This window comes from Talpa occidentalis, unplaced genomic scaffold (genome assembly GCF_014898055.3).
Source record: "Talpa occidentalis isolate TD23 unplaced genomic scaffold, MPIMG_talOcc4v2.1 talOcc4.12, whole genome shotgun sequence".
NCBI lineage: Eukaryota > Metazoa > Chordata > Mammalia > Eulipotyphla > Talpidae > Talpa > Talpa occidentalis.
The window spans coordinates 84,188,638-84,212,711 of NW_023601212.1; the positions used below are offsets into that span (position 1 = coordinate 84,188,638).

The following is a 24,074-nucleotide window of genomic DNA, read 5'->3' on the forward strand; positions in this document are numbered from 1 at the left end:
TTTTCAACCAAACTCTGGGACGTCCAATCACCAAACGTTTGCGATTTGACCAGACTCCATCTCCACCATGCAGACGCACTCGAAGCTGTGGCTACTCTGTAGCTCTAGCTGACAGATGCTAATGCTGTACCTAGACAGTACTGGTCACTTCCACTAAGTTCTTTGTATCACAATGGGCTAAAAATCATGGCAGTACTCAAGATAAAAACCAAGGTCTAGCAGCTACTCTGGGGATATGCCTCACAGTTCCCCATTTCAAGTCTCATAACTGAAGGGCTCCCACTCTGAGACACTCAAACTGCTAGAAAATTCCCAAGGACCAGCCATACACCCACTGGTCAGTGTGATCTACAAACAAGCAAGTGGAGAGAGACTCGATGCAAAACCAGAATTTTAAAAACTTTAACAATTTATTAGTCTTATTTTCCAGTAAAATATTCACATAATGTCAAAAGAATGGAATGATAGAGATGTAGCTGACTGACAACCTTTAATTAAGTCCACATAAATATTTAAAATCTAAAAACCTCAGGGCATCATCAGACTGAGTAGAAATTTGATTCCTCAAAGCAAGTATTGCTTTACTATTGTCATTAATCCAGTCAATAATATGACCAATAATCTGCCATGGTAAACAAAATGCTTGCTGATTTGTTTTTCAAAAGATATTTCGGTGAGTCATATTCAGTCAATCCAAGAAGAATATGTTATTGAACTGAGTTGCACAAAGTTTCTTTACCTCTTCTGCAAAAAGAAGAGAAAACAGTGAGTAAGGACTAGAGGTTCCCACTTAGAAGGCTGTATGATATCTATTAGTACCTAAAATTCTTCTAGAATAAAGTTGGGAATACAAACTGCATTAACTCTGACCTTCACTCTCAAAAGGCTAAGTAAGAAGATAATCAAGTGAGGGGAAAAAAACCACACCTAATGTGCCTACGAAACTTCAAAGCAATTTAATATAGTGAAACACTGCTTCTTGGGGCCCGACAAAGCTCAAATCCAGCACCCCAAGTGCCAAACACACCCATGGGTTAGCGGGGTTAGGAGGGCAGCTTCTAAAATTTTGAGAAATCTGATGTAACAATATAAAACCCCCACTTGGCAACCTTGCACTGTGTCACATGTTCTACAGAGGCGCCTCCATCTAAACTTTACTCAATTCCCACTTTATATGAACAAATACTGATGTTTCTAATGTACACAAACGTATACAACTATTGATACGAGCATTATTGTAAAGGAAAAAAATTAATATGCCCTAGAAGAGACACGCAGCAAAATGACATCTCACATTAACATTTCTTGTAGCTTGCACTCCCTGCCCCAGGTCTCATGGGGAGTGGTAAAGAAGCCAGTAACGGTGACACCCAAAGCTCAAGGGCGGCAGAGCTGTCAGGATTAGTTAAAGCAGGTGTTAGGATCACACCAGGCAGAGGACAAGGAGGACACTTGCGCCTCCTTATTTTCTGTTCACGAACACAGATGGCTGCAAACTGCCACCTGAACCTGGCAGCTCTGCCTATAAAATGTGTTTTTATCACAGGAAATAAAAATGGACATACAAAGTATGCAGAGCTACGCGATTTTTTTCCTCAAAGCATTATAGAAAATTTTCTTTTGGTCACTGTCTGGTTTCCCATGATATAGGAAAGTGATGTACTTTTCCAAGGAATTTGAAAAATAGCTTATATTTTAAAATCATTAAAAAAATAAAATAAAAACACCCAAAACATAAAATGGAACCAGTAGTGATTTTTCTTCAAGCAATAAAGTCCTCTGCTTAAAATCCCAAATCATGATTTGGTCTATATAGCATGTTTCTTAGTATAATGAAAATAGTTTTTAAATATCAGTAGCATTAAAATTGTGCTCAAATACCAAATCTTGTATTTACCATTTACTTCAATCAGGTTTGCATTTTTTTGATTCAAAATAACATACAGCTCCCGCTGGTCAGACTTTTTCCCAACAACCCAGTAGTCACTCATGGCTTTTACGATGATTTCTTCATCTTCATCCACTCTGCAAGACAAGAGTTTCCAAATGCAGTAGTGTGTAAAAAGTACAGCCAGACAGTGCAAGACATTCAGTTACTTGAAAGGTTCAGGGAGTCGTGTTCGAGCGAGCAGCTACATCTAGGCTCAACGGTCTGCACGGACATGCCACCAGGAAGGCGGTCAAGCCTAAGTGTCCTTGGAGGGCTCCGGGTCCCTTGGTTTTGAAAATGACTCCCTAAGAGGGGGAACCTCACTTGAGAAGTTGTTAGAATTACCTTGTAAAATCGCTGTTGATGTCACCCAGAATCTTCATTAAATCCGGATGAACTGAAGTAAGTGACACACTGGGTGTTTTCCTCATATGAATGGTGCTTTTCTCTGCTAAATTCATATGGTTGAAGTAGATAAACTTAAACTGGGGTTCTTTTTCAGACCTGTGAAAATAAGTCATTAAAATGATAAAATTCTAAAAGAATAATTATCCAAACTATACAACTACATTGTTAAAGCTTTAAATCTGGAGGGCTAAGGCTTTACTTTCAGTGACATCCTTCAAACCAACAATCTCAGTGAGGAAATAACAGGCTCCTCATTGGATACCCTTGAGGTGTTCAATATGGTGTAATTTTCCAGAAAGCTTAAATGTATTTTTTTTAAAAAATCAAAGTATTTTAAATATTTTGAGAGGATTTGCTTAATAAAAGGAAAAATTTTTAAATTACATTTTTCATTAAGGTAACAACACTGGTTTACAACATGGTTCACACCTCTTCAAATGCATATTATCATAAGATGCCACCACCAAAGCATCCACAATCCTGGGCATAGCCCCCTGGGCTCCTTCCCCTCATTTCGCAGCCCCCCTCCCTGCTCAGTTCTGCAGTTAAATTCCAAGAATTTGTTTAGGTTTGGTTTTGTTGGGTTTTTTTGGCTTTGTTTCTTTATATTCCACATGAGTGAAATCATCTGGTATTTGTCCTTCTCCCAACTCACTTCACTTAGCATAATCCTTTCCACTTTCAAAAAGGATAGTGCTTTCTAAATAGGAGTCACTTGATAATTTGCTGACTTAAAAAAAATAAGCACACTGAAAAACAAATAAGCAAGCACACTGAATCAATACAGGCCATTTATGTTCTAGTAGAGGGGTTCACAAACTATGGTCCTGGGGTCATAACTGGCCCTGTTTTTCTAAAGTTTTATTGGAACAGCATTACCCCTGTATGTTTATGTATTGTCTATGGCTGTGTTCACTTAGACAATAGTTGAACAGTTGAAAGATATACGGCCTACTATGTCTCAACACTTATTATTTGGTCCTGTGCAGAAAAGCCTGTGTATCTGTTTGAAGAGTGACACTTGATCTATCCCACAGTGCAAGGGAAGGAACACAACCCACGCATTCAAATGGCCACAGAGGGCCTCCCTGGTGGCATAAGGGGTTAGGACATAACCTATGAAGCAATCTGCAGTCACTGCAGCACGAGTTTGATCCCCCGGCTGGCCAGGAAGCAACCCAGATGGTGCAGCAGACCTCTCCTGCCTCGCCTGCTGCTCCCCTCAACAGTCTTATTCAGTCAATCTGCCAGTTCTACTCCCCACTCTGTCTCTGGTGAATCCTCTCACCATCCACGCCTCTGGCCTGTACCCCAGTTCTTGTATGCATAAATAAATAAATCTTAAAATAAATAAATAAATGGCCACAGAGCTGCAGCCAGTACTCTAAGTGACACGGCTTTCATGACCCTAAACAGAGAGCATCCTAAACCATATTGGCCTTATTGACTGAAGTACAGCAGGTCCTCAAGTAACATCACTTCCTTCAGCGTCACTGCATTATGATGCTGATGAGAAAAAAGCAACTCTGGTTAATGCTGAACAAAACAACACTGTTGAAGGAGCTGCTTTTATGTTTTGTCACTTAAAGTCATAATTTGCTGACAACAATGTTAAGTGAGGACCTACTGTTACAGTGAACCCCTTAATTGGGTTGTATCCTTTATGACTTTAAGTGACTGGGTAATGCTACCACACTGCTCCCAGCTCGGAGTCTGATTCTTCAGAAACCAAGACAGCTGGCACCTGCCCTCCCTCATCTCTCACTGTATCCCTCATTTTCACTCAGGTCTAGGTAATAGTCTGGCATGGCCCTGCACTGGGGCTTAGAAGCTGTCTCTGCTACCTCAGGGTGAGCAGCCCTGCTCTGGAGGCTGCACATGCAGGAAACCCAACCCCTGGGCTATTGGGCTGTATAGGCTGGTGCTTACTCAAGACCACCTGAACACTACAAACACCAAGTTACACATAAATTCACTACATGTTAGTAACTTCTCAAACACATGGGAAGCCCTTATAAATAGGGCTTCTATTTCTCAAGTGCTTTCGAGCTACTCACTTTGCAATAATTCTACTTCACCCTGAAGATAGAGAATAGTTCAAAGACTTCAGTGTTTTTAGAGTCAAAGTGAGTTTAACCTGTGTCTCCTGATACTCGGCCCAGAGCCCTTGAGGCCATGAGACTCAGCACCAAGGCCCTCATGGCGCACACCACAGCCAACCTCATCTATACACTTTTGCATGAGGACCCAGAGGCTCTGTCTGCACAGAGCAAACCCTGCTGGTACTACTGCCAGTGTGAAGTTTGCAATCTGGGCCAGTCAAGTTGGGATGTGGTACTCACGAGGCCAAGTCCACAGGCGTAGCTAGCACACCTAATCCTGAAAATTCATGTCCAATCAAAGGAGAATTGAGGGAATATAAACAGAAGACCCAGCCCCCACTATCTTCTAGAGGCAGAAAACTCAGAACAGCTCCCCAGGAAGCTGTTCAGACAGGACTGAACAGCTCACTGCTGTTCTCTGGATTTAGAGGCAACATAACATTAATACTGCCCACATTCTTTAGTAAAAAACAGTATAATTCTTCCCGGACTGGTTAAATGTTCGAAAGTAAACACAAAGCAAAGTACAAACCCAGATATTCTCTTGTTGATGTTAAATTGCTCACAGATGTCAGATGCCAGCACAGTGAGCTGGGGCCCAACAATGCTGTCCAGTCTTCGGCAAAAATCCAACGTAGGTTGTATAGAGGCTAAGAAGCAATTTAAAAAATAGCTGTAAGTGCTGTAATACTTCTCATTAAAAGGGTCAATCTTTACTTTACCATCTTAACAGTATTCAAATTAAAAATTTATTGATCTGGGAAATAAAACAATAGATCCCCTTCCCCTCCAAACAGAAGAGTCAAAATTAATCATATTTAAGATGGAAAAAGTCAAAGAGCTGGCTCACTGTGACTATTGACTTAAGGACGCCGGGTGGGGCAACCCATTTATCTAACCCGTGTAGACCTAAGAAGAGCAAATATTTATATTTAACAAGCACTACAGACCATTCATGGGCCAGGTGATGTTTGCAACTTTACGAATATTCCTCATTTAATCCTCAAAGCCCTCTTTGAGATAAATACTCCTATGACTTCAGTCAGGGGCGAAGGTGGGGTAAGGAGCACAGAAAGGTGCCCAGCTGTTGCTGCCAACAAGCAAGAAAACCAGGACTTAAGAAATATTAGAAACAGATGGTTATGGTGGCAGCGGTACCACATGGAAATGGTACTTCATGGAATCTCAGTGTTGTTTATGACAATATATTTATCATTTAGGAACAGAACAAAACAAACTGTAAAGAGGAAAGGTCTGTCTAATTAGGATGAAGTCAGATAAAGGCACTCACTTACCGTCAATCATAAAGCACACAGCTGCACTCATGGCCTGAGAGGAGAAAACCAATCAAAGATTACAAAAAAGAAAACTTAAATAACCAAATGCAGTGTCCTTGTTTGAATCTTGAGTTGAACAAATGAACTTTACAAAGACATTTTGTATCTACTGGAGAAATCTGGATATAGAGTAGATATTAGCTATTAAGGAAATACTGTCTATTTTGTGGTTAACAGTGTTATAATAGCATAGTGGTGAAGTTAAAACAGATGTCCTTGTTAGAGATGCAAATCAAAGCATTTATGAGTGAAATGACATGATGTTTTAAAATGTTCTAGCAAAAAAACTAAAACAAAACACACAGACAGATGAAAGATTAGCATATTGCTAATTAAGCTGCATGAGGGGGAGCTGGGGATTCAATATTCTAGTCTCTAGTTTTGTGTCTGTGACAATTTTTATTAACACAAGTTAAAAAAACCCAAAAATTAACGTCACCATGTCTAAATTATGACATTAGCAAATAACAGCAAGCTATGGCAACCAAGAAATTAAAGAACCAAAAATGTTTAAATTTATCAAAACTGTGCACAGCATTAAAAAAGGCCAAGAGGGCCTCGCTGGTGGCGCAAGGGGTTAACCACCACACTATGAAGCAATCCGCAGCCTCTGCAGCACCAGTTTGATCCCCTGGCCAGCCAGGGAGCAACCCACATGGCGAAGCAGACCTCTCCTGACTTGCCCGCTGCTCCCCTCACTAGTGTACTTCGGTCAGTCTGCATGTTCTGTTCCCCACTCTGTCTCTGGTCAATCCTCTCACCCCCCACATGTCTGGCCTGTACCCCAGCTTTTGTGTGCATAAATGGATAAATCTTTAAAAAATAAAAAATAAAATAAAAAAGGCAAAGGATGTAAAAGGCTTATGATGAAGAAGCACTTTCTTCTCTTGGGCCTGGCCCCACGGGAACCTCTCACCCACTGGTAGACAATATGGCCACATGCTGTCACCTTGAGACACTCTCCCAGCTTCCTGCTTATGAGAGGATGCATGTGACCCCTCGCCTCATCTGCCTTCTTCCTCCTCCCCTGATCCTTGTTCCTCCCCGCGCGCCTCAAAGATGGAGGGCCCGCTCACCACACACCGGTCACAGGCAGCCACATTAGAACTGCCACTTTTTTTTTTTATATATTTCTTTTTCTTACATCATTGTTCATTTTTTAAAAATTTTATTTATTTATTTATACAAGCACCAGGTACAGTCAGAAGCGCGGGAGGGTGTGAGAACTCAGAATAGGCAGAAGGACTGAAGTACACTGCTGAGGGGAGCAGCGGGCGCGGCAGGAGAGGTCTGCGCGCCATGTGGGACCCTCGCTGGTGACCGGGGATCGAACTGGCGCTGCAGAGGCTGCGTCAGCTCTGCAGCCCAGTATTCAGCCACCACACCACCAGGGGAGGCCCCAGAACTGCTAGTTTTTAAAAGAGGACACTTACATACCCATGAGTCCCTAACCTTGCCACACTTCCATTGCCTGGCTCGGTCAGCTACTTCACTTTTACACGGTCAAAGTGAACTTCAGTTACACTATTCTGCAACTAAACATTTATTATTACTTGCCTATAAATGGTAGCAAATTTGATGGCTTATGGGCCAGTCCCAGTCAATGTATGTGGGTTTTTTTGTGTGTAGAATAATTGAGCCCTGGAGCTGCCTCTTCCCTGGGCTGAATTTAACCCATGCTCTTCTGCATAATAAACTGTGAGTACAACAGCTTCTCCAAGTTTTGTGAGTCCTTCTAGCAAACTATAGACTCTAAGAATAGCTGTGGGGACCCCTGAACTTTGCAGCTGGAGACTATTAAACTGTACCCTTTAGATGGGTGAATTACACGTTATGTGAAGTTACGTGAATTCTATCTCAATAAAGCCACTTAATTAAAATAAAACTTAATGTGAGCACAATGCCAATATCACGTCTACTCTATCATGATACTGTAGCTACCAGCGGACTCCAAAAATGGTACTCCAGCAGTGTGCCAGGCTCAGATCTCCTTCATTAGAGTTCACAGTCATTACCCCAGAGTCAACAGGACAATGATTTTAGTTTAATATTAGAAATGGGCTTTTCCCCCTACTCTAATTACTGCTCTAAATTATGTCCCATTTGATTCTGGTTCATTTTCATATCCTACCTTTTTATATTTCCCCTGGAATTCTCCTCTCCCTATGCCATTCTTTATTGTATTACACATATAATTGAATCTCTTAATCACATTATTTTATGAATGAAACATCTTTACTCTTGAGTCCTCTCATCAGAACAGAGACCCCTTCCCCTGTGCCCTCGTGAAAGCACTTGCGGTTTGTTGGCAGACCTTCAGAGCTCTGTCAAGCCAAGTCTTCCTTTTACCGTTCTCATGGAGAACACTATTTTAGATTCTAGGGTGTTCTCTTTCTTGGTTTCCTCCTTTCTTGGTTTCCCCTAGTGAGGTACAATTTTATGCAACATCTGAAGAAAGGAGGCCCTGGTAACCTTTTGAGACCTTTCATGTTTAATGTATTTTCCCTCGTCTCACCTATGATGGATAGTTTGGCTTGACAAGGAATTCTATGCTGAAATTCATTTTCTCTTAGAAATTTAGAAGTCTTTCACCTCTGCCACCTATCATCTAGTGCTGGCATGGAAACTACAAAGCCAGTTTTGTTTTTGTTCTTTTACAGGTGACCTGATTTGCTGCTGGAAGCTTTTAGAATTGTTTCTTTGTATTTCTGAAATTGTTCATTGTGGATCTTTATATTTACTGTGCTAGATGTCCAGTGCGCCCTTTCAATGTAGAAAATGTGTTCCTCTTCAGCTAGACATGTTCTTATCACATTACTTTACTCATTTTGTTTTCTCCATTTTCTGTTAATCAGAGGTTGAAATTTCTGAACACTCACCTTCCTCCTATACTACGATCTCTTGACATTTTATCTTATATTCTGAGACAGGAAGTTGTCTTGAATCCCTCTAATGAATTTCTTACATCTAATTTCTTAATTTAATTAGAAATAATTAAAACAGCAAATTTGTTACCTATATTTTACCACAACAAAAAATATTTTAAAAATTGTACTTTCAACTACTTTCAACAGTTTTATAGACACAACTTCTCTAATATTTGTGGACACTAAATTTCATTTTATTTTTTTAAAGATTTATTTTTATGCATACAAGAGCTGGGGTATAGGCCACAGGTGCGGGTGAGGGGGGCACGATGAGAGAGAATTCACCAGACACAGAGTGGGGAACAGAATAGGCAGACTGACTGAAATACACTGCTGAGGGGAGCAGCGGGAAAGATAGGAGAGGTCTGCCCCACCACGTGGGTAGCTCCCTGGCCAGGGATCGAACTTGTGTTTGCAGTGGCTGTGGACAGCTTCATAGGTTGCGTCTTAACCCCTTGCGCCACCAGGGAGACCTGACACTACTTTTTTTTTTTTTTTTTTTTTTTTTAAAGGCAGCCCCATAACTCTTATCCTTTCACTTCATTTTATTTTCAGGGCATTGATTATTCTTTTTTTTTTTTTTTTTTTTATAGAGGCATGTTTTTATTTATTTGTTTCTTTGTTTGTTTGTTTGGTTATACATGCACTGGGTACAGTCAGAAGCGCGGGAGGGTGAGAGAATTCACCAGAGCCAGAGCGGGGAGCAGAGCAGGCAGAAGGACCGAAGTACACTGCTGAGGGGAGCAGCGGGCGGCAGGAGAGGTCTGCGCGCCATGTGGGACCCTCCTCTGGTGGCCGGGGAGCAGCCGGGGATCGAACCGGCGTCGCAGAGGCCGCGGGCAGCTTCGCAACCCAGCGCTCAACCGCTGCGCCACCGTGGAGGCCCCCTGACACTACATTTTAAAAGTTCTTTTCAGTTCCCAGAATCATTTTAGTTTTTCTCAGACCAACAGTTTTGTCTTCCTGATAGTACTTACAGTGAGGGAACCAAGAGGCTGGCCAGGAAGGAAGCTTTACCTTGAGTGCAAGAGGAGCAGCGCCCAGGTGCACAGCCATAGCAGAGCGAGCTGGGCCCTAGCCACTCTGCATCTCTTCACAGTGTTTGTTTAAAAGACCCTCATCTGTGGCCAGGTTTATAAGGAAGGGGAGAGAGGGGAAGCTGACTGGTTTTTAATCTCCTTTCCAAGCCTACTTCCCATCTTGATACCTCAAATGACTGCCCAAGATGGGAGCTTCTCTGGGCTTCTGGCTCAGGGTACTACACTCTGCACTCATGTATGTAGGCTGACGCATCCTCCACCCTCCTCTATCAGGCATCACTCTTCCATCTCCTTCCTCTCTTCTAGGAAGTGACCAAATTCCCTTCTCCGATGTTCACCTCTTTCTCTACTCCTGTGGCATCACTGCTCAACCTTCATGAATTAAGGCTTAGAAACATAACTCTAACATAATTATACTGTGAAGTAGGAAAGAAGACAAACGCATATGCTGTCTTCTTTCTTGAACACTATACTACCTTTAAAGAAACCAACCTAACAATACATATCCTTCCAAGATGTTATCCTGACAGAAATAAGGACTGTCCTGATAGAACTTTAAAAGAGAGATAAGAGAAAGCATTATTCACGGTACAGGTAGGCCACTTCCAGGAGGTAGCTAATTAGGAGCAACACCCACCTTTGACAGCCTCTGATTGGTGAGCATGAGGGACGTAAATGTTTGTGAGTCACAGCCCTACAGTTACTCTTTCATGAATAACAACACTTTAAAAGGAGCTGAAAATAAAATTACTTCCCAGAAGAGCAACCATGATGAGTTTTACAACATTCAGAACTTCCAACATCTGTTCCAAGAAACATTTCAAAGGTTCCCAATATGCGCCGATGCTCATGTACACATGCAGGAAAGATCTACTTTAGTATTAATCTGAAATACTAGAGGGGAAAAGTTGTTACCTTATAAACAATTAAATGGAGCGCTTCATAGGTGTCATCTGTATTTACAAAAATTTTGGGGAATCTGCATTTTGCTTCCGGATCATTAAGGTTCAAAGGTCCAGTAAGAAATCTTAAAAGCAAGCACAGAGATTCCTTAATTCAGTTAGCAAATATAGACACAAGTACATTTCTACTTACAAATATCTATTTTTTTGAAGTTAGACATTATTTTGGAAAACAAAAAATAATAGTTTTAGTTCACTGGATAATGAGAATTTCCAAATAGCACAACAGAAATTATGATTTTATCTTGGCAAAAATAATAATAAAACTCAATATTATATAACAAAAAATAGCAGTCCTACCTTCCATAGTGTTGGAGATTTCCTGGCATTTCTGCCCTTATTGGAGAATCCCTTCCTGCCAACTGTAAACAAATTCAATGTTGAGAAATGACTTACTAGATAGCATTCATATCTACTAGTTGGTTCCATGCCATTTTTCTTTTTTTTCTTTGATTGATTAAACTTTATTTTCTTACATTGTTGTTCATTTTTGTTCAATATCTGATTCCTTCCCGCAGGTGTAGTCCCCATAAATCTTCCACCACCACATCACCCATTTAATTGTGACTCTATATACTTGTGCTCTTCCCTCCCCTGTTTTGATTCCCCTCTCCCTCCACCACCCTTGCTGGATCACTCAGCTCTGTGATGGCAAGTTTTGTCTTTTTTATGACCCTTTGTTTGGTTTCCCTATATTCCTCCTGGAAGTTTTTCTTTTCCCTTCTGACTTATTTCACTGAGCATAATCCCTTCCAGCTCCATCAATGTTGCTGTGAATGGCATGAGTTTATCATTTTTGATTGCTGAGTAGTATTCCACTGCATAATATTAATATATATATATATATATACACACACACACACACACACACACACACACACATTATCTTCTTGATCCATTCATCTGTTTTGGGACATTTGGGTTGTTTCCATATTTTGGCTATTGTAAATAGTGCTGCAATAAACATAGGAGTGCAGGTTTCCTTTCAAATTAGTGTTTTGTGTCCTTTAGGTAGGTCCCTAGGAGTAGACCTGCTGGGTCATATGGCAGACCCATTTTTAGTAATTTGAGGATCCTCCACATACCTTTCCATAGTGGTTGGACCAGTTTGCATCCCCACCATCAATACAACAGAGTTCTTTTTTCTCCACATCCTCATCAGTATTTGTTGTTGTCAGTTTTTAAAATATGGTCCATGCCATTTTTCTCTATCAATTTGGTGAGGAGAACCTCATACCCCAAAATGAAGGGAGACTATAGGGGTACATAAAGAACTCACTGATTTTAACCAGAACATATCATAACCTCAGGGTACCCTAAATTTCATATATTGATTTAATTGTCTTTATAGGAATAACTCAAATCTTCCATGTAGTTAATACATACTAGGCAATGATATAAAGGACTTAATTTCATCTCATGTCACCCTTTTGGGAATAAAGTACTAGACATCACTAAATAAAGCACTAAACGGAGGTTTCTGTGGTGGCAATGTCACACATGGAGAGCCTCCTGCAGTGATCCTAGGAGGGGTCACCTTAAGCTGGTGCTTTGGCATCCAGCCAACCCTGATATCAAGTCCATGTATTGTCCACGTATCAAGTCCTGACTCTGTCACGTATAGCAGAGTGACCCTGGTGAATAATTTAAGCTTCCTCAGCCTGAGTATCCTATCTGGAAGATGGAGATAAGGCACCCAACTCTTAGGGTTGCTTTCAGGAGGTCATGAGACAATGCATATTTGCTGGGCATTTAGGACAATGTCTGGCACATGGTCCACTGTCCAGAAATGTTAGTCACTGCCCACAAAGGAACTAAGCAAAAGAACAGGTCTTTCTCAAAATCTTGCTTTCAACTTGTTATCAGAGATTTTTCCTGTTGTTTCAAGTCAAGGCCTTAAAAAGAGAGAGAGAGGAAGGGAGGGAGGGTAAGAGACAAAGTGCACACCTGTACCCGAGTAGCGATGGCTTTATGGGCAGTGAATTAATTTTCACTTCCACCCCAATGAAAGCAAAGTGGACACTCTGGGGAGAACAATGAGGTATTTACAGTTTTCTGTAGAAAACCAGGAATTAAATACCAGAGTGGAAAAGCTAGGCAGGCAATATAATATCTAGTCAAAATTACATTTCATGTTTGTTAACGAAAAGACTACAAAGGAAATTAAATCAATTTTTTCAGAGATCCCTGGCACTTTCAAAGTTCCCTGAACTCTACCTAAAAATCCAGTTTTTTCTGTTATTCAATGAAACTCCTCTTAAAAACATTCCTTTGCTACTGCAACTGAGCATACCAAAATGAAAAAAGGACACACATGGTTTTGCTAAGTGATACACAAATATCATGAAGTATTACAATAGTAATGTAAACTATAAATCAGAGCTGCTCATGCACCACTTCACTCCACCCTCCGCCTCACCCCTCAACCTGCGTATAGTTGTCTGTGTACACAGATATACACAAGTACAGAGAGCGCGCGCAACAGAGATTAGTCCTCAGTCATACCTCAGGTTCGATATGCCTTGGAAATAGAGATGTGGTGAGGTATTTGTACAGAATTCTCATGTCATCTTGTTCTAATCCACTCCTGAAACATCACAAAAGCATTGTTGTTAAAAGTTTGGATTGGTCTTCTCTCTTTCTACTACTCTGAGATACAGTTCTTTTCTTCTCTTACATTAGATCAAGAAACCCTTTCCTAGACTGGCTGGTCCTTGAGCTGGATGCTTGAACTTGATCCTGCCCTGCCGAAAGCAACTAGTAGTAATCTGGCATTTTACATGCCATTTTACATAATGAGTAACAGCAGGTTTGATTCTCTGGAAGAGCTAATTCCATATGGGGGTCTCTAGGCAGCATCAAGAGACAATGCTGCATTTCAGGCGGCAGCGATCTCTCTGCTTCCTGCAACATTCGTTTGGCCAGTATCTCTAGTATCTCAGAAAATATTAGTATGCTGATGGGATTTGATCTCGCTATGTCTCAGATATTCATGCAGATTTTAATTCTCTAGATTTCAGCATAGGCAAAGAGGAGGAAGAGACAAACTTTCAGGCAAATCATTTAATCTGAAATGAGGCAAAAAAGAGTGTGTAGAAAAAAGTGCAGAGAAATTGGCAGGCATCGGATTCCATTTGAAATTGGCTTTTTAAGTAGGGATGAAAAAAGATGATGAGTCTATATCTGGGTTTTTTCTAGTCAAGATAATTTTAAAAATCCTGTGAGGAAACATAACTTTATATAAATCTAGCCTTTATGTCATATACCAGAGACTTGTTCTTCTTTTCCCAGAGAAGTTTTACATTAGAAAGAGTCTGGTCTGTCTTGGCTAATAAATACACTCACTTCCCTAGACTTCTGCAATTCTGTTTCACCCTTTCCTCTTCCTATACCAACTCTCTACTTTTAAGGCTCACTTTTCATGCCTTGTTCACAACTCAATCTATAACGGAGCCTTATACCCTTCACAGGTTTATTTTCTACCAAGTAGAAAGAGCAGTTCTGGGTCCAAAGTTAAGATCAGTAGAGAAGAAGTGGTTGAGAACCTTTAGCGCTTGTTCTATGACAACGCCAACGCCCCAAGTGTCATGTAGCCAAGTAGGCAGACGGAATTTCCAAATCAAACACCTGAAAAAAATCACCAATGTTTGGTTTGCAGAAATAATTGAGACAAGGGGAGAGAAAGGAAAACAAAGACAAAAAGGGTTCTGGATATTATTTTCTTTTTAGCATATAAATAAGAAGTACGGGAAAGGAGGGGCTATTACTTAAAAGATGCTATATAACAAGTGTGTTCTGGGCAATCTATGAAGAGCTATGTTTCCAATAGAGCAGCTACTCGGCATATCTGGCTATTGAACACTCAAAATATAGCTAGCTGAAATGAATGTAAAATACACAGTGGATCTGAAAGATCTATCACAAAAAGAGTATCTCATTAATAACGTTTAAAATAGTTTACTACTAAATATATCTAAAATTTTGTTATCAAGCTTACCAGGTTCTTTTATTTTAATGTGGCTACTAAAATATTGGAAATTATCTCTGTGGTTTGCATTATATTCTTATTGCACAATGTTATTCCAGATCAGAGAATACTGAGAAGAAAAACACTCTACAAAAGGAAATGGATGACAACACTTATTAACTGCTTACTAGGTACAATGTACTTAGGACTTTGTTTTTATTATTTCACTTAAAGCTTAACGCAAAGCATTAAAGACCTTGGTTTTAGTTTTCTGGGTAAAAGATTAAAAAAAAAAGTAAGTGGCCGCCAACCATTCAGAGTGTAATACACTCACTTTCCCCAGGGGATAACTGCCTAGAGCCCCGCCTAGTTATAATCTCCATGAGCCATTCTCTCCGTATGCCACCGCCATGCCTATTCCTGCTCCCCTACAAATGCAAATAAATGAAGTCATGTTGTATTACAATCATGAAATGTTGCCATCAGGGAAAAGTTCTGACAACTGCATGCCAATCTTCAATGACCCCAAACTAAAAATGAATAACAAAACTCAAGAGTTGCTTCCTTAGCACAAATAAACTTAAACAAAACTGTGCTCTGTAATTCCAAATAATTCAGAACTCCATCAAACAGGAAATAGCCCACAGCCTCAGAGATATAGATACTCTGCTTCATGAATAGTTATCTAAGAGGATTAAAAAAAAAAAACAAACAAGCTTTTCTTCAGCAGACATCTCAACTGATTCACGTGTGCACAAAAGACTGATTTTTCTGTGTTTTACCCAAAGCTAACTGGACTTTAGTTATTTTACATTAGGCCCACCCCACCTACTCTGAGTCAAAGAGCGACTCCCACTATGTAAGCCACAGGGCCCGGTGGTCAGGGGCACTGCATTTTACTCCTGCAAGCCAAGTTACTTCATTTGGGAACTTGCAGCAAAAACTCTACTGAGGATAAGGTGGTGACCACACAACACAGAATCCTTTACATTAGGCTCACTTGAGTCTATGACACAGAATATGTTACTGTCACATGTTGACAGTAATCATCTAGCAAGATCAAAGGGTATGGTCAGCTTTGAGCAACTTAAGAAATATCTAGGGCAATTACTCATAAAAGTGAATTGAAAAGCAGATCAATTCACTAAAAAGAAAATTCTCTCAAAAAAGAAACAGGCCAAAAAACTCTGGAAAAGATAATGAATTGATATTCTCTGACTAGTAGCAGTAAATGACAAGGTCACTGCAAAAACCAAACCCACTCATTAGATGCAATATAGTCCAAACAGGACTATGAAAGATTGTCTCCTAAATTTGCTCATTTGCTTTGAGCTCACGATCAATGTACGCTGAACACATACAATGTGCCTGGTTCTGACCATGTGTTGGAACTCATTTAGATCACTTCAATGTAGAAATAGAAGTAAACATAAATATACCAGCTTTGAAACAAGAAATAGCCTCTGAAAATGAGCTATTTTCTTGAAGTTTTCTTGCCATGAATGCCTGGGATTTGTGACATCCCAGTCAGCAGGTTAAGGTGAACTACCGAGCAACTCCATGCAGTCACCAGAGCCATGTGCTGTTCACTTCTAGGGGCTGTCATTCATTACTCTAGGGGGTGTCACTGTTTGTCAGTGATAAAGATGCCAAGAGGATTCCCAGGAATGGGGCAACAAGTAGCCCTGTGTGTTCAACTCAGTTGGTCACTGTGGCTCCAGGACTCCCATCGTGATCTGCTCAGCTCACAGGGAACCCTCTTGCTCCAGGTCTTACCCTCTCACTCCTAAAGCTCACACCCACATCAGGGTGCGTGTTATATCAGACTGTCAGCACTTGACCTTTCTTTGACGGTGGCCCCCAAGGTCATGGACTGCTATGGGAGTTTGACCCACTCCCCTTTATCTTCCGGCCACCGAGGATGGCTACACTCCCTGTCATTTTTACCTCTCCTCTTTAGACCCGCTGCAGCAACCTTTCATAGCAGCATTAACTTTCATCACACTATCGCACTGTTACTATCTCAGAAAACTAGAAAAGTTATTACAGCATAGAGTTGCCTGATAAACAAAGGAGATGTCTGTTAAAAAGGAGATGCATTTTCATCTGGAATTCATTTTCAATGGAGAAAACAAATTCTGTATGAAAACCCATCAACTTGCTTAATAATCCTGAGAGGGTACCTACCAGATGAGTTGATCATTATAGAGAAAGGCAGTATATTTGACTATACTCAGGCTTTCTTCCATTCTATTAATAAAGGACTGGATTTTCAAATAAGTCATTTTATCCAATGGGAAGAAGCTGATTCCGCCAAAAATGTCAAGCAGATCACAAGACTGCAAATGCAATGTTTGCAAATACTGTAGGAAAAAATAAGGCATAAACTTTACTAATAGTACACTAAATGTTGTATTCTTTGACAAGTGAAAATAATTAATCTTATATTTGACTAACATTTATGGAATAGTTACATACTGGCAAACAGCACACTGACAAGACCAGGTAAATAAGTTTCAGATAACTGAATCCGAAACCCGTATCAATTTCAAAATATAAAGTTCAACATGACTAGTTAACGTTTACTCAGAATTGTGTTTCTACTATTTGAAGTACTCACTTTCATATATTAGTGCTTCTCAAATTATTATAGCTTAACATCATTAGCAATGTATATAATGATGGACAGACATGATCTTGTAAGAAAATTATGTGAAAAGATGTGTAGTCAGGACAACAGCTGAACCCATTAACAGAATGTTGATAGGCGAAGAGTGATGAGAAATCAGAAGATAGTGTAAGAGTGAATAATTAAAACATTAAAGTGAAGAAACAAGAAAGAAAATTCATAAAAACAAAACATTGTAGGATAGATTATCAAATGGGGAGAAAACAAGTTGGGAATTATTCCTGTAAGATAAACTAACTTGGACCAAAGGAGGGGTGAGATGGGCAAAATTCAATGTATCATGAAAGAGAATACAACTATTTGTGAACATTCATTTATCACTTGGGGGAAATCAAATTATAACTACAAATGATAAAGTCTGTGTCACAGCCAAAAACTTTTATTGAGTCAATATAATCTTGTTTAGTGAACAGAATCAATCCATAAGACTGTGCAACTCCAGTACGTCTAAATTCTGCTAATTACCAATCCACCACACAGTAAGGAGGATTATGAGTAAGTCCATGTTAACAGACACACAGAGGACAAGGATGAGGCCACAAGATGTCTCCAAGGTGCTTTAAGGGGCTGTGCACAAGTGGCAGGATGCTCTGGTCCTATCCACAAGGTGAGAAAAGGACTCAAGAGTGCCAGTCTAATGACCTGCCTCAAGGTCTGGTTTTGCCACACATGTACATTTCTCTAAAGGTCTGCTTGAACACTACGAAGATTATAAATAAAAATCAAAATACTTACCCGATGAAAGAATTTCTCTAATCTTTCTTTTAGGAGTTTGACACCTCCATCTTCCATGGCTTTCAGAAATGTACCATTAAAGAGCTAAAAGTATAAAGTTTTTACAAGGTCAATTTCCTATTCCATGTAACAGTACCATTAGTTCTTTTTAGATTAATTAATTAACCTTATGTGACCCTCCAGTTCCTTTAAATACAAGAAAGCCTGAGTTACAAAGCTGCAAAAAAATACACTTCAGTGATGCTGCTACTTTTATGAAACCACTGAACTGTCCTAGGCATTTTTTTTTTAAGCGTCCATTCATATCTAAGTTTTGGCTCATGTAATATAGCCAGAATTGTTAAATCATGCAAATATTAGAGTATATACATTCCTTTGGAAGATGAGTTCTCTGGTTCACCAATGGTGATATATTCCTAGTAGAAGGCCAGGAACAGATGCTCAACGAATAAGTGTATACACAAATCTCAATACTATTTCAAAGGCCCCAATATTTCTTCCCCTCCAGTAGATACACAGTCACTCTGCAGTCATCCCTAGAATTGAGAATTATTTTTAAACCACCTCTGTAAATAAAGGTAACTGGTTAGATTCTCAATTCAGAAAGAATGTCATGCTTACCTTGTACATACTGTAGCACTGCTGTAACACTGAACTGTAAACCTTGTCCTACAAACAACACAAAGATACAGCACAGATTTCAATTCAAGGGGGAAAAAGTGTCTATCATATAGCAAAGATACAATGACTCTTGGTAAAGCAATATAATGCTTATAAACTTGGTCCTACAACAGCTGAAAATAAGGGGTGCTCAAATTTCTGCAAAGTAACCTAGTTTAAATTTGACCAAGTAAGTCACCCAATCTATTTAGTAATCATTTTTTTCCTAAAATGATGAAATAAGAAACAACATATTACCAGCAACTCTTCCTCTTGGTATTCAACAATTGGTTTTCCATCTTTACTCTGCTTTTCAATTATAGGATTCCGAACAACCTACAAAGTTTGATAAACTGACATTATACAATGAATCAATTTATATGTGTTTTTAATTTTCCCTTAATTAAAAAAATTTGAACATGTTAAAACACTGGACACATAACTTTTTAAAAGAGCCCCAAGAACATATATACTGAATGGGAGTTTGATTTTTAAAATTGCAACCAACTTTAATTTTACTTTGATGCAATGCTAGAGGGCTTTCCTAAGTTCCTAACAATAAAGATCACCCAAAGCTTTACTGTATAGATTCAAAAAGATGTACTGTGTATGTAAATACCATGACCATCCAGAAATTTTCTTCTGGTTCATTGAAGAACTGTCTATTCTTCTGTGTATGTAAAGATTTTGCAGGTTTTGATGGACTAAAGGTCCTAAAAAGGTTAAAAGAATATGTTTGGTGTCGACAATTCTCCAGTATAAATTGTAAGAATTCACTGAGCTTCACAAAAGCACATTTAAAGGCTTTACCTTGTAAACTGTACAATAGCTTCACATAATCCAACATTTCTAATTTTTTCATTCTTTTCTACTTCATTTGGATGATAAAACAAAATTTTATTTTCCTCCTAAAGTATGAAGAAACAGAAGCACATCAAAATAAGCACTTTCTCATCTTCGTTGTCTAAAACGCTGTTTAGTGCTAACCTCTCATGTCATCCATGGTAAGGGCAAGACCAAACAAAAGCCCTTTTTAGAAAGAATTACCATCATTGCGTAAATAACGCCCACCAGCCTGTAAGGCAATCGTGATCTTCCCTAAGCCACATGTCATCTGAAGTAGCACTAGACAAAAGAACATGCTCTGAAAACTCAACCTTTGCATTTCTCTTCCCTCTAGCTTGTAAAAAAACCAAACGCTTGTAAGAAACAAGCATGTACACACGTGCACAGACAAATCTCCCAGCAAATTAAATCTTTTAGATTCACAGGCATTTGGACTGACAGCCTTTATGATCTGCTGCCAACAAAACGTAGCTCCGGACATCCTCTGAGGAAGTCACCGTCCCCATCGAAAACACAAACACACCCCCCACCCCCATTTATTTATTATTTCGGGGGAAAAAAATAACATTCCGAGGCTTCACCAGTCCCGCATAACATAATTTGAGGGCTACAGTCCTCCACTCTTGTTCCACTCTTCTAGTCGGGAACTTCCAGTAACAAAGACACAAGCTTAACTGTAATGACCCAGAATGGATGCAAAGAGAAAAGATACTCAACCTGTGTGGAGGGATTAACCTGACGAACCTTCATTCACCACACAGGCACTGATCCAGGACCTGAAACAGGCCTGCGTTGCCCGGCCCCGCCGTATCCCCGGGCCCGGGGTGCACACCTGGCACAAAGCAGTCAGTAAGTGCCGCTTCGGGAGGGCGGAGTGACAGGTGCTGCCCAGCGCTGGGCGGGCCAGGGCCGCCTCCCGGGCGCACCCCGCGACTCCCCGGGCCGGACGCCGGCCGGTCCCCCCCTCCACCCCCGCCCCGGCCTTCCAGCAGCAGCCCGCGCGGCCCCCCTCCGCCTACCTCTCCCTCGCGCGGCCCGAAGCGAGGATTGTAGATGAAGAAGCTCAGCAGCGCCGGCGGGAACTGCTTCTCCTGGGCCGCCCAGGCCCCGGCCCCGGCCGCCGCCGCCGCCATCCCGGCCCGGCCCCCGCCCCGGGAGCGTCCTCCGCCGCCGGGAGACAGCCGCCGCGAGGAGACCGCTCTTCCGCCTCGCCGGCCCTCGCCCCGGAAGTGCTCGCCGCGACCCGGAAGCGGGGCCCGGCCCAGCGTCGCCTTCCGCCTCGCCCGGGCGCCTGGGTCCTGCTCGTCTCCCGAAAGGGCGTCTCTTACGTAAACGAGAATTAACGTGGAGGTGAACTCTTCGGCCCCCAGATTTCTGTCCTGGCTAAAGGCGAGGGCTATGTGTTTAAAGAATAACAAAACGGGGGCTTCCCTGGTGGCGCAAGGGGTTAAGCACAGCACAACCTCTGCAACACGAGTTCGATCCCCAGCCAGCCAGGGAGCTACCCACATGGCGCGGCAGACTTCTCCTGTCACGCCCACTGCTCCCCTCAGCAGTGTATTTCAGTCAGCCTGCCTGTTCTGTTCCTCACTCTGTGTCTGGTGAATCCTCGTACCCCCTCCCCCCACCGCATCTCTGGCCCTGCATCTCTGGCTCTTGTATGCATAAATAAATCTTTTTTAAAAATAAAGAATAACAAAGCGGGAGTCTTTTTTGGGAGAAGGTGCAAATGATGCCTCTGCATCGAAAGTGGTGCGTTTAGATGCAATCGTCCCACTATTTGCCTGTTTTCATCACCTACGGGCCCCTCTAGTTATTTATAGGGTTATAAAAATTCTCTGCAAGACTTAACTGGATCGCTGGATGGAGCCCGACAGACTAGCGTTTGCGCCTTCCCCAGTTTCTCTGGCTCCGGGGACAAAAATTGGCATAGATCTGAAGGCGCTAACCTTGGTGAGGCTCAGCGTGTGGCCAAGCGGGACCAGACCTGATATTCACCCCAATGTGGGCATTGTGCTTTCTAGTCACCTGCTTTTGAGACCTGTGGATTTTGACACCGTTGGGACCCCTTTTTCCCTGAAGCACTCTCAGTAGACCCCCTGGCCAAACTCAAGACCTTGGTTTTAGGTCGTTTTGTCTGTTACAAATTAAGTTTAGAAATAAGACCTCTTATCCAATCTGGCAGATGGGCTTCCACGTTTAGGGAGGCGATGCCTTGAAAATGGATATAAGACATATCTGGGTTCTTACCTAACTCTGTCACTTACTAGGTATGAGACCTTTCACCAGTCACAAAGCTTTCCTCATGACTCCAGATCTTATTTGTGAAGTGACTATCATTAGTAAATGCTTCCCTTGTAAGAATTTCACTTTAAGAGTTAAATGGGACCATCACTTATTATTCAACAAATGATTATCAGTACCTGCATTTGGAAGATTCCCTCAACTAGCTTGATCTAAACACTCTTTCATTAGAAAGACATGTTTTACATTGAAGTAGTAAGTTTCAAAAAGTTTATTTTTATTTTTTTACATTTTAAAAGGACAGGTTTATTAGGGAAAGGAGAAAAAATGAGGCACCCGCATAGTCACAGGTGGGCAGAAGAGTTGCCAATTTCCAAAAAGTTTTAAGATTGCAGAATCCGGGCCTCCCCGGTGGTGCAGAGGTTGAGTGCTGGGTTGCGAAGCTGCCTCTGCAGTGCCAGTTCGATCCCTGGCCACGGGGTGAGGGGCCCACAGACCTGGCACGCAGACCTCTCCTGATGCCCGCTGCTCCCCTCAGCAGTGTACTTCGTCAGTCTGCCTGTTCTGTTCCCCGCTCTGGCTCTAGTGAATTCTCTCGCCCTCCCATGCTTCTGACTGTACCCAGTGCTTGTATAAATACATAAATAAATAAATAAATCTTTAAAAAAAAAAAAAAGAATAAAGCTTTTCCCTGGTTTAAAAAAAAAAAAAAATTGCAGAATCCCTCTCACTCTTTATTTCCCCCAAAGTCTGTGGATACATCTAATATATAAAATAGATGTAGAGCTACTATAGTTGAATGAGAGCACAAGTGGTAGGAGTGAGGTTTAAGAGTAACTTCCTCACCTTTTTCAGAAGCTAGCTGACATCCCCATCTTCCTCTGGGGCCTTCAAGTACCTGCACAGGACCCTGGGACTCCAGAGAGCTAATTTGGAAACTACAGGTTAAAGAATACTTTCCTCTGTCTCAGAGCAAATGCTTCTGGAAGAGTAGTAGATAGCCCTGGCTGTCTGAATTTTAGTTCTCAGTTTGCCATATACCAATTGTATGACCTTTGATCACATAATTTTTTTTAACCTCAATTTCCTCCTCTGTAAAATGAGGGAAATACCTGCTCAGAGTTATTCCAAATATTACATTAGATGACACAAACAAAAGTATTCCGTGAAGTACAAAGTACTATATCGTGCCATGAGATAACACTTTATAGTATTAGTCAAGATTTCTCCCCAGCACACCTCTACTTCCTTGTGTATTTTGTGTCCTCTGCCCCCAACCATTGCATTAATTGCCACAGGAGAGAGATGACACAGAAACAAAGAAACAAAATAGAAATTAAAATGCTTTTTAAGTTTCAAAAGTCAGGAAGAAATCTTAGATATTGATGCATCCCCCTCTCCTACCACAGTCCTAGTAAGGTCTACAAATCGGAATGCACCTATGGGTGCAAATGGGAAGAGTAATGATAGACACCTAGATATGTTTAGTGATCTCAGAGTAGAGAGCATGTGTACACTGCTTTCCTGTGGAGGTGACAAACTGCAAAGCGTTTCCTTCTTTTTCACACATGGTGCAACAACAGTAGAGTAGCCATGGCCTCTTGAGTGTCTAGGCAGTAAGCTGCTACTTTTCAGGAAGCAGCCGTATGTTTTCTTGTGCACAGAAATAATTCAGAGAAAGTCAGACCTCAGAGGCCTTCAGAATAGGACAGAGGAAGTAGCTGTGGCCTAAGTGAAACTTAAGACAAAGCCTAAAGTAGAATGAGTATAACTCAGTGGTCACTAGTAGAAACTGAGCATCAGATGCTTCTTTCCCATGTGGGAAAGGATAAAACTCAAGTGTTCTCACAGACAAGAAAAATGAAGGTACATGTTTAATGGATGTGCTTAGCTTGATGGTGGGAATCCTTTCATAATGTATATGTATATCAAATCATGTTGTAAACATTAAATATACATTATAATTTTATGTCAGTTATATCTTAATAAAGCTGAAAAGAATTTGTGAGATGAAAATTCCAAGGAAATGAGATATTGGACAGACATGTTTTTGTGGTAGGGGGGTAACACAGTTGTAAGTAGTCACAGGATGGGTGGTTCGGGACACCTGCTCACATCTGTGTCCCTGCTGACAAGAAAAGTGAGCCTCTAGATGGTGGAACTCTACGGCAGCCTTGTTCCCATTGTTTCCCATATGCCTGTCTTGAAGACAATGATGTGTGTATTG

At 41.0% G+C, this 24,074-nt stretch overlaps 1 protein-coding gene across 2 annotated transcripts; it reads right to left on the reverse strand.

Annotated features, from left to right (window-relative positions):
- Positions 1–391: 391 nt before the first annotated feature.
- CCZ1 (CCZ1 homolog, vacuolar protein trafficking and biogenesis associated) lies at positions 392–20,885 on the reverse strand. Of its 2 annotated transcripts, none has more exons than XM_037507126.1 (15): positions 20,623–20,885; positions 19,568–19,665; positions 19,377–19,470; positions 19,016–19,093; positions 18,719–18,766; positions 18,098–18,181; positions 16,861–17,036; positions 13,212–13,293; positions 11,007–11,068; positions 10,660–10,771; positions 5,736–5,769; positions 4,973–5,090; positions 2,276–2,434; positions 1,898–2,025; positions 392–744 (listed from the first exon to the last, which is right to left on the reverse strand). In XM_037507126.1, the coding sequence occupies exons 1-15, from the start codon at positions 20,734–20,736 to the stop codon at positions 689–691; spliced, it is 1,443 nt and encodes a 480-aa protein (XP_037363023.1). In that variant the 5' UTR covers positions 20,737–20,885; the 3' UTR covers positions 392–688. The 2 variants fall into 2 exon arrangements, with proteins under 2 accessions (XP_037363023.1, XP_054549680.1); XM_054693705.1 differs by lacking the exon at positions 20,623–20,885 and adding an exon at positions 20,321–20,435.
- Positions 20,886–24,074: the final 3,189 nt, after the last annotated feature.

Excerpts from the sequence above, each read along its gene's own strand:
- CCZ1 (XM_037507126.1), bottom strand. The coding sequence starts at position 20,736 with ATGGCGGCGGCGGCGGCCGGGGCCGGGGCCTGGGCGGCCCAGGAGAAG. Across the intron at positions 18,767-19,015 it reads ACCAAGAGGAAGAGTTGCTG|GACAAGGTTTACAGTTCAGT; the intron begins GTAATATGTTGT and ends TGTTGTTTGTAG. Across the intron at positions 13,294-16,860 it reads TATAATGATCAACTCATCTG|GAGTGGATTAGAACAAGATG; the intron begins GTAGGTACCCTC and ends GTGATGTTTCAG.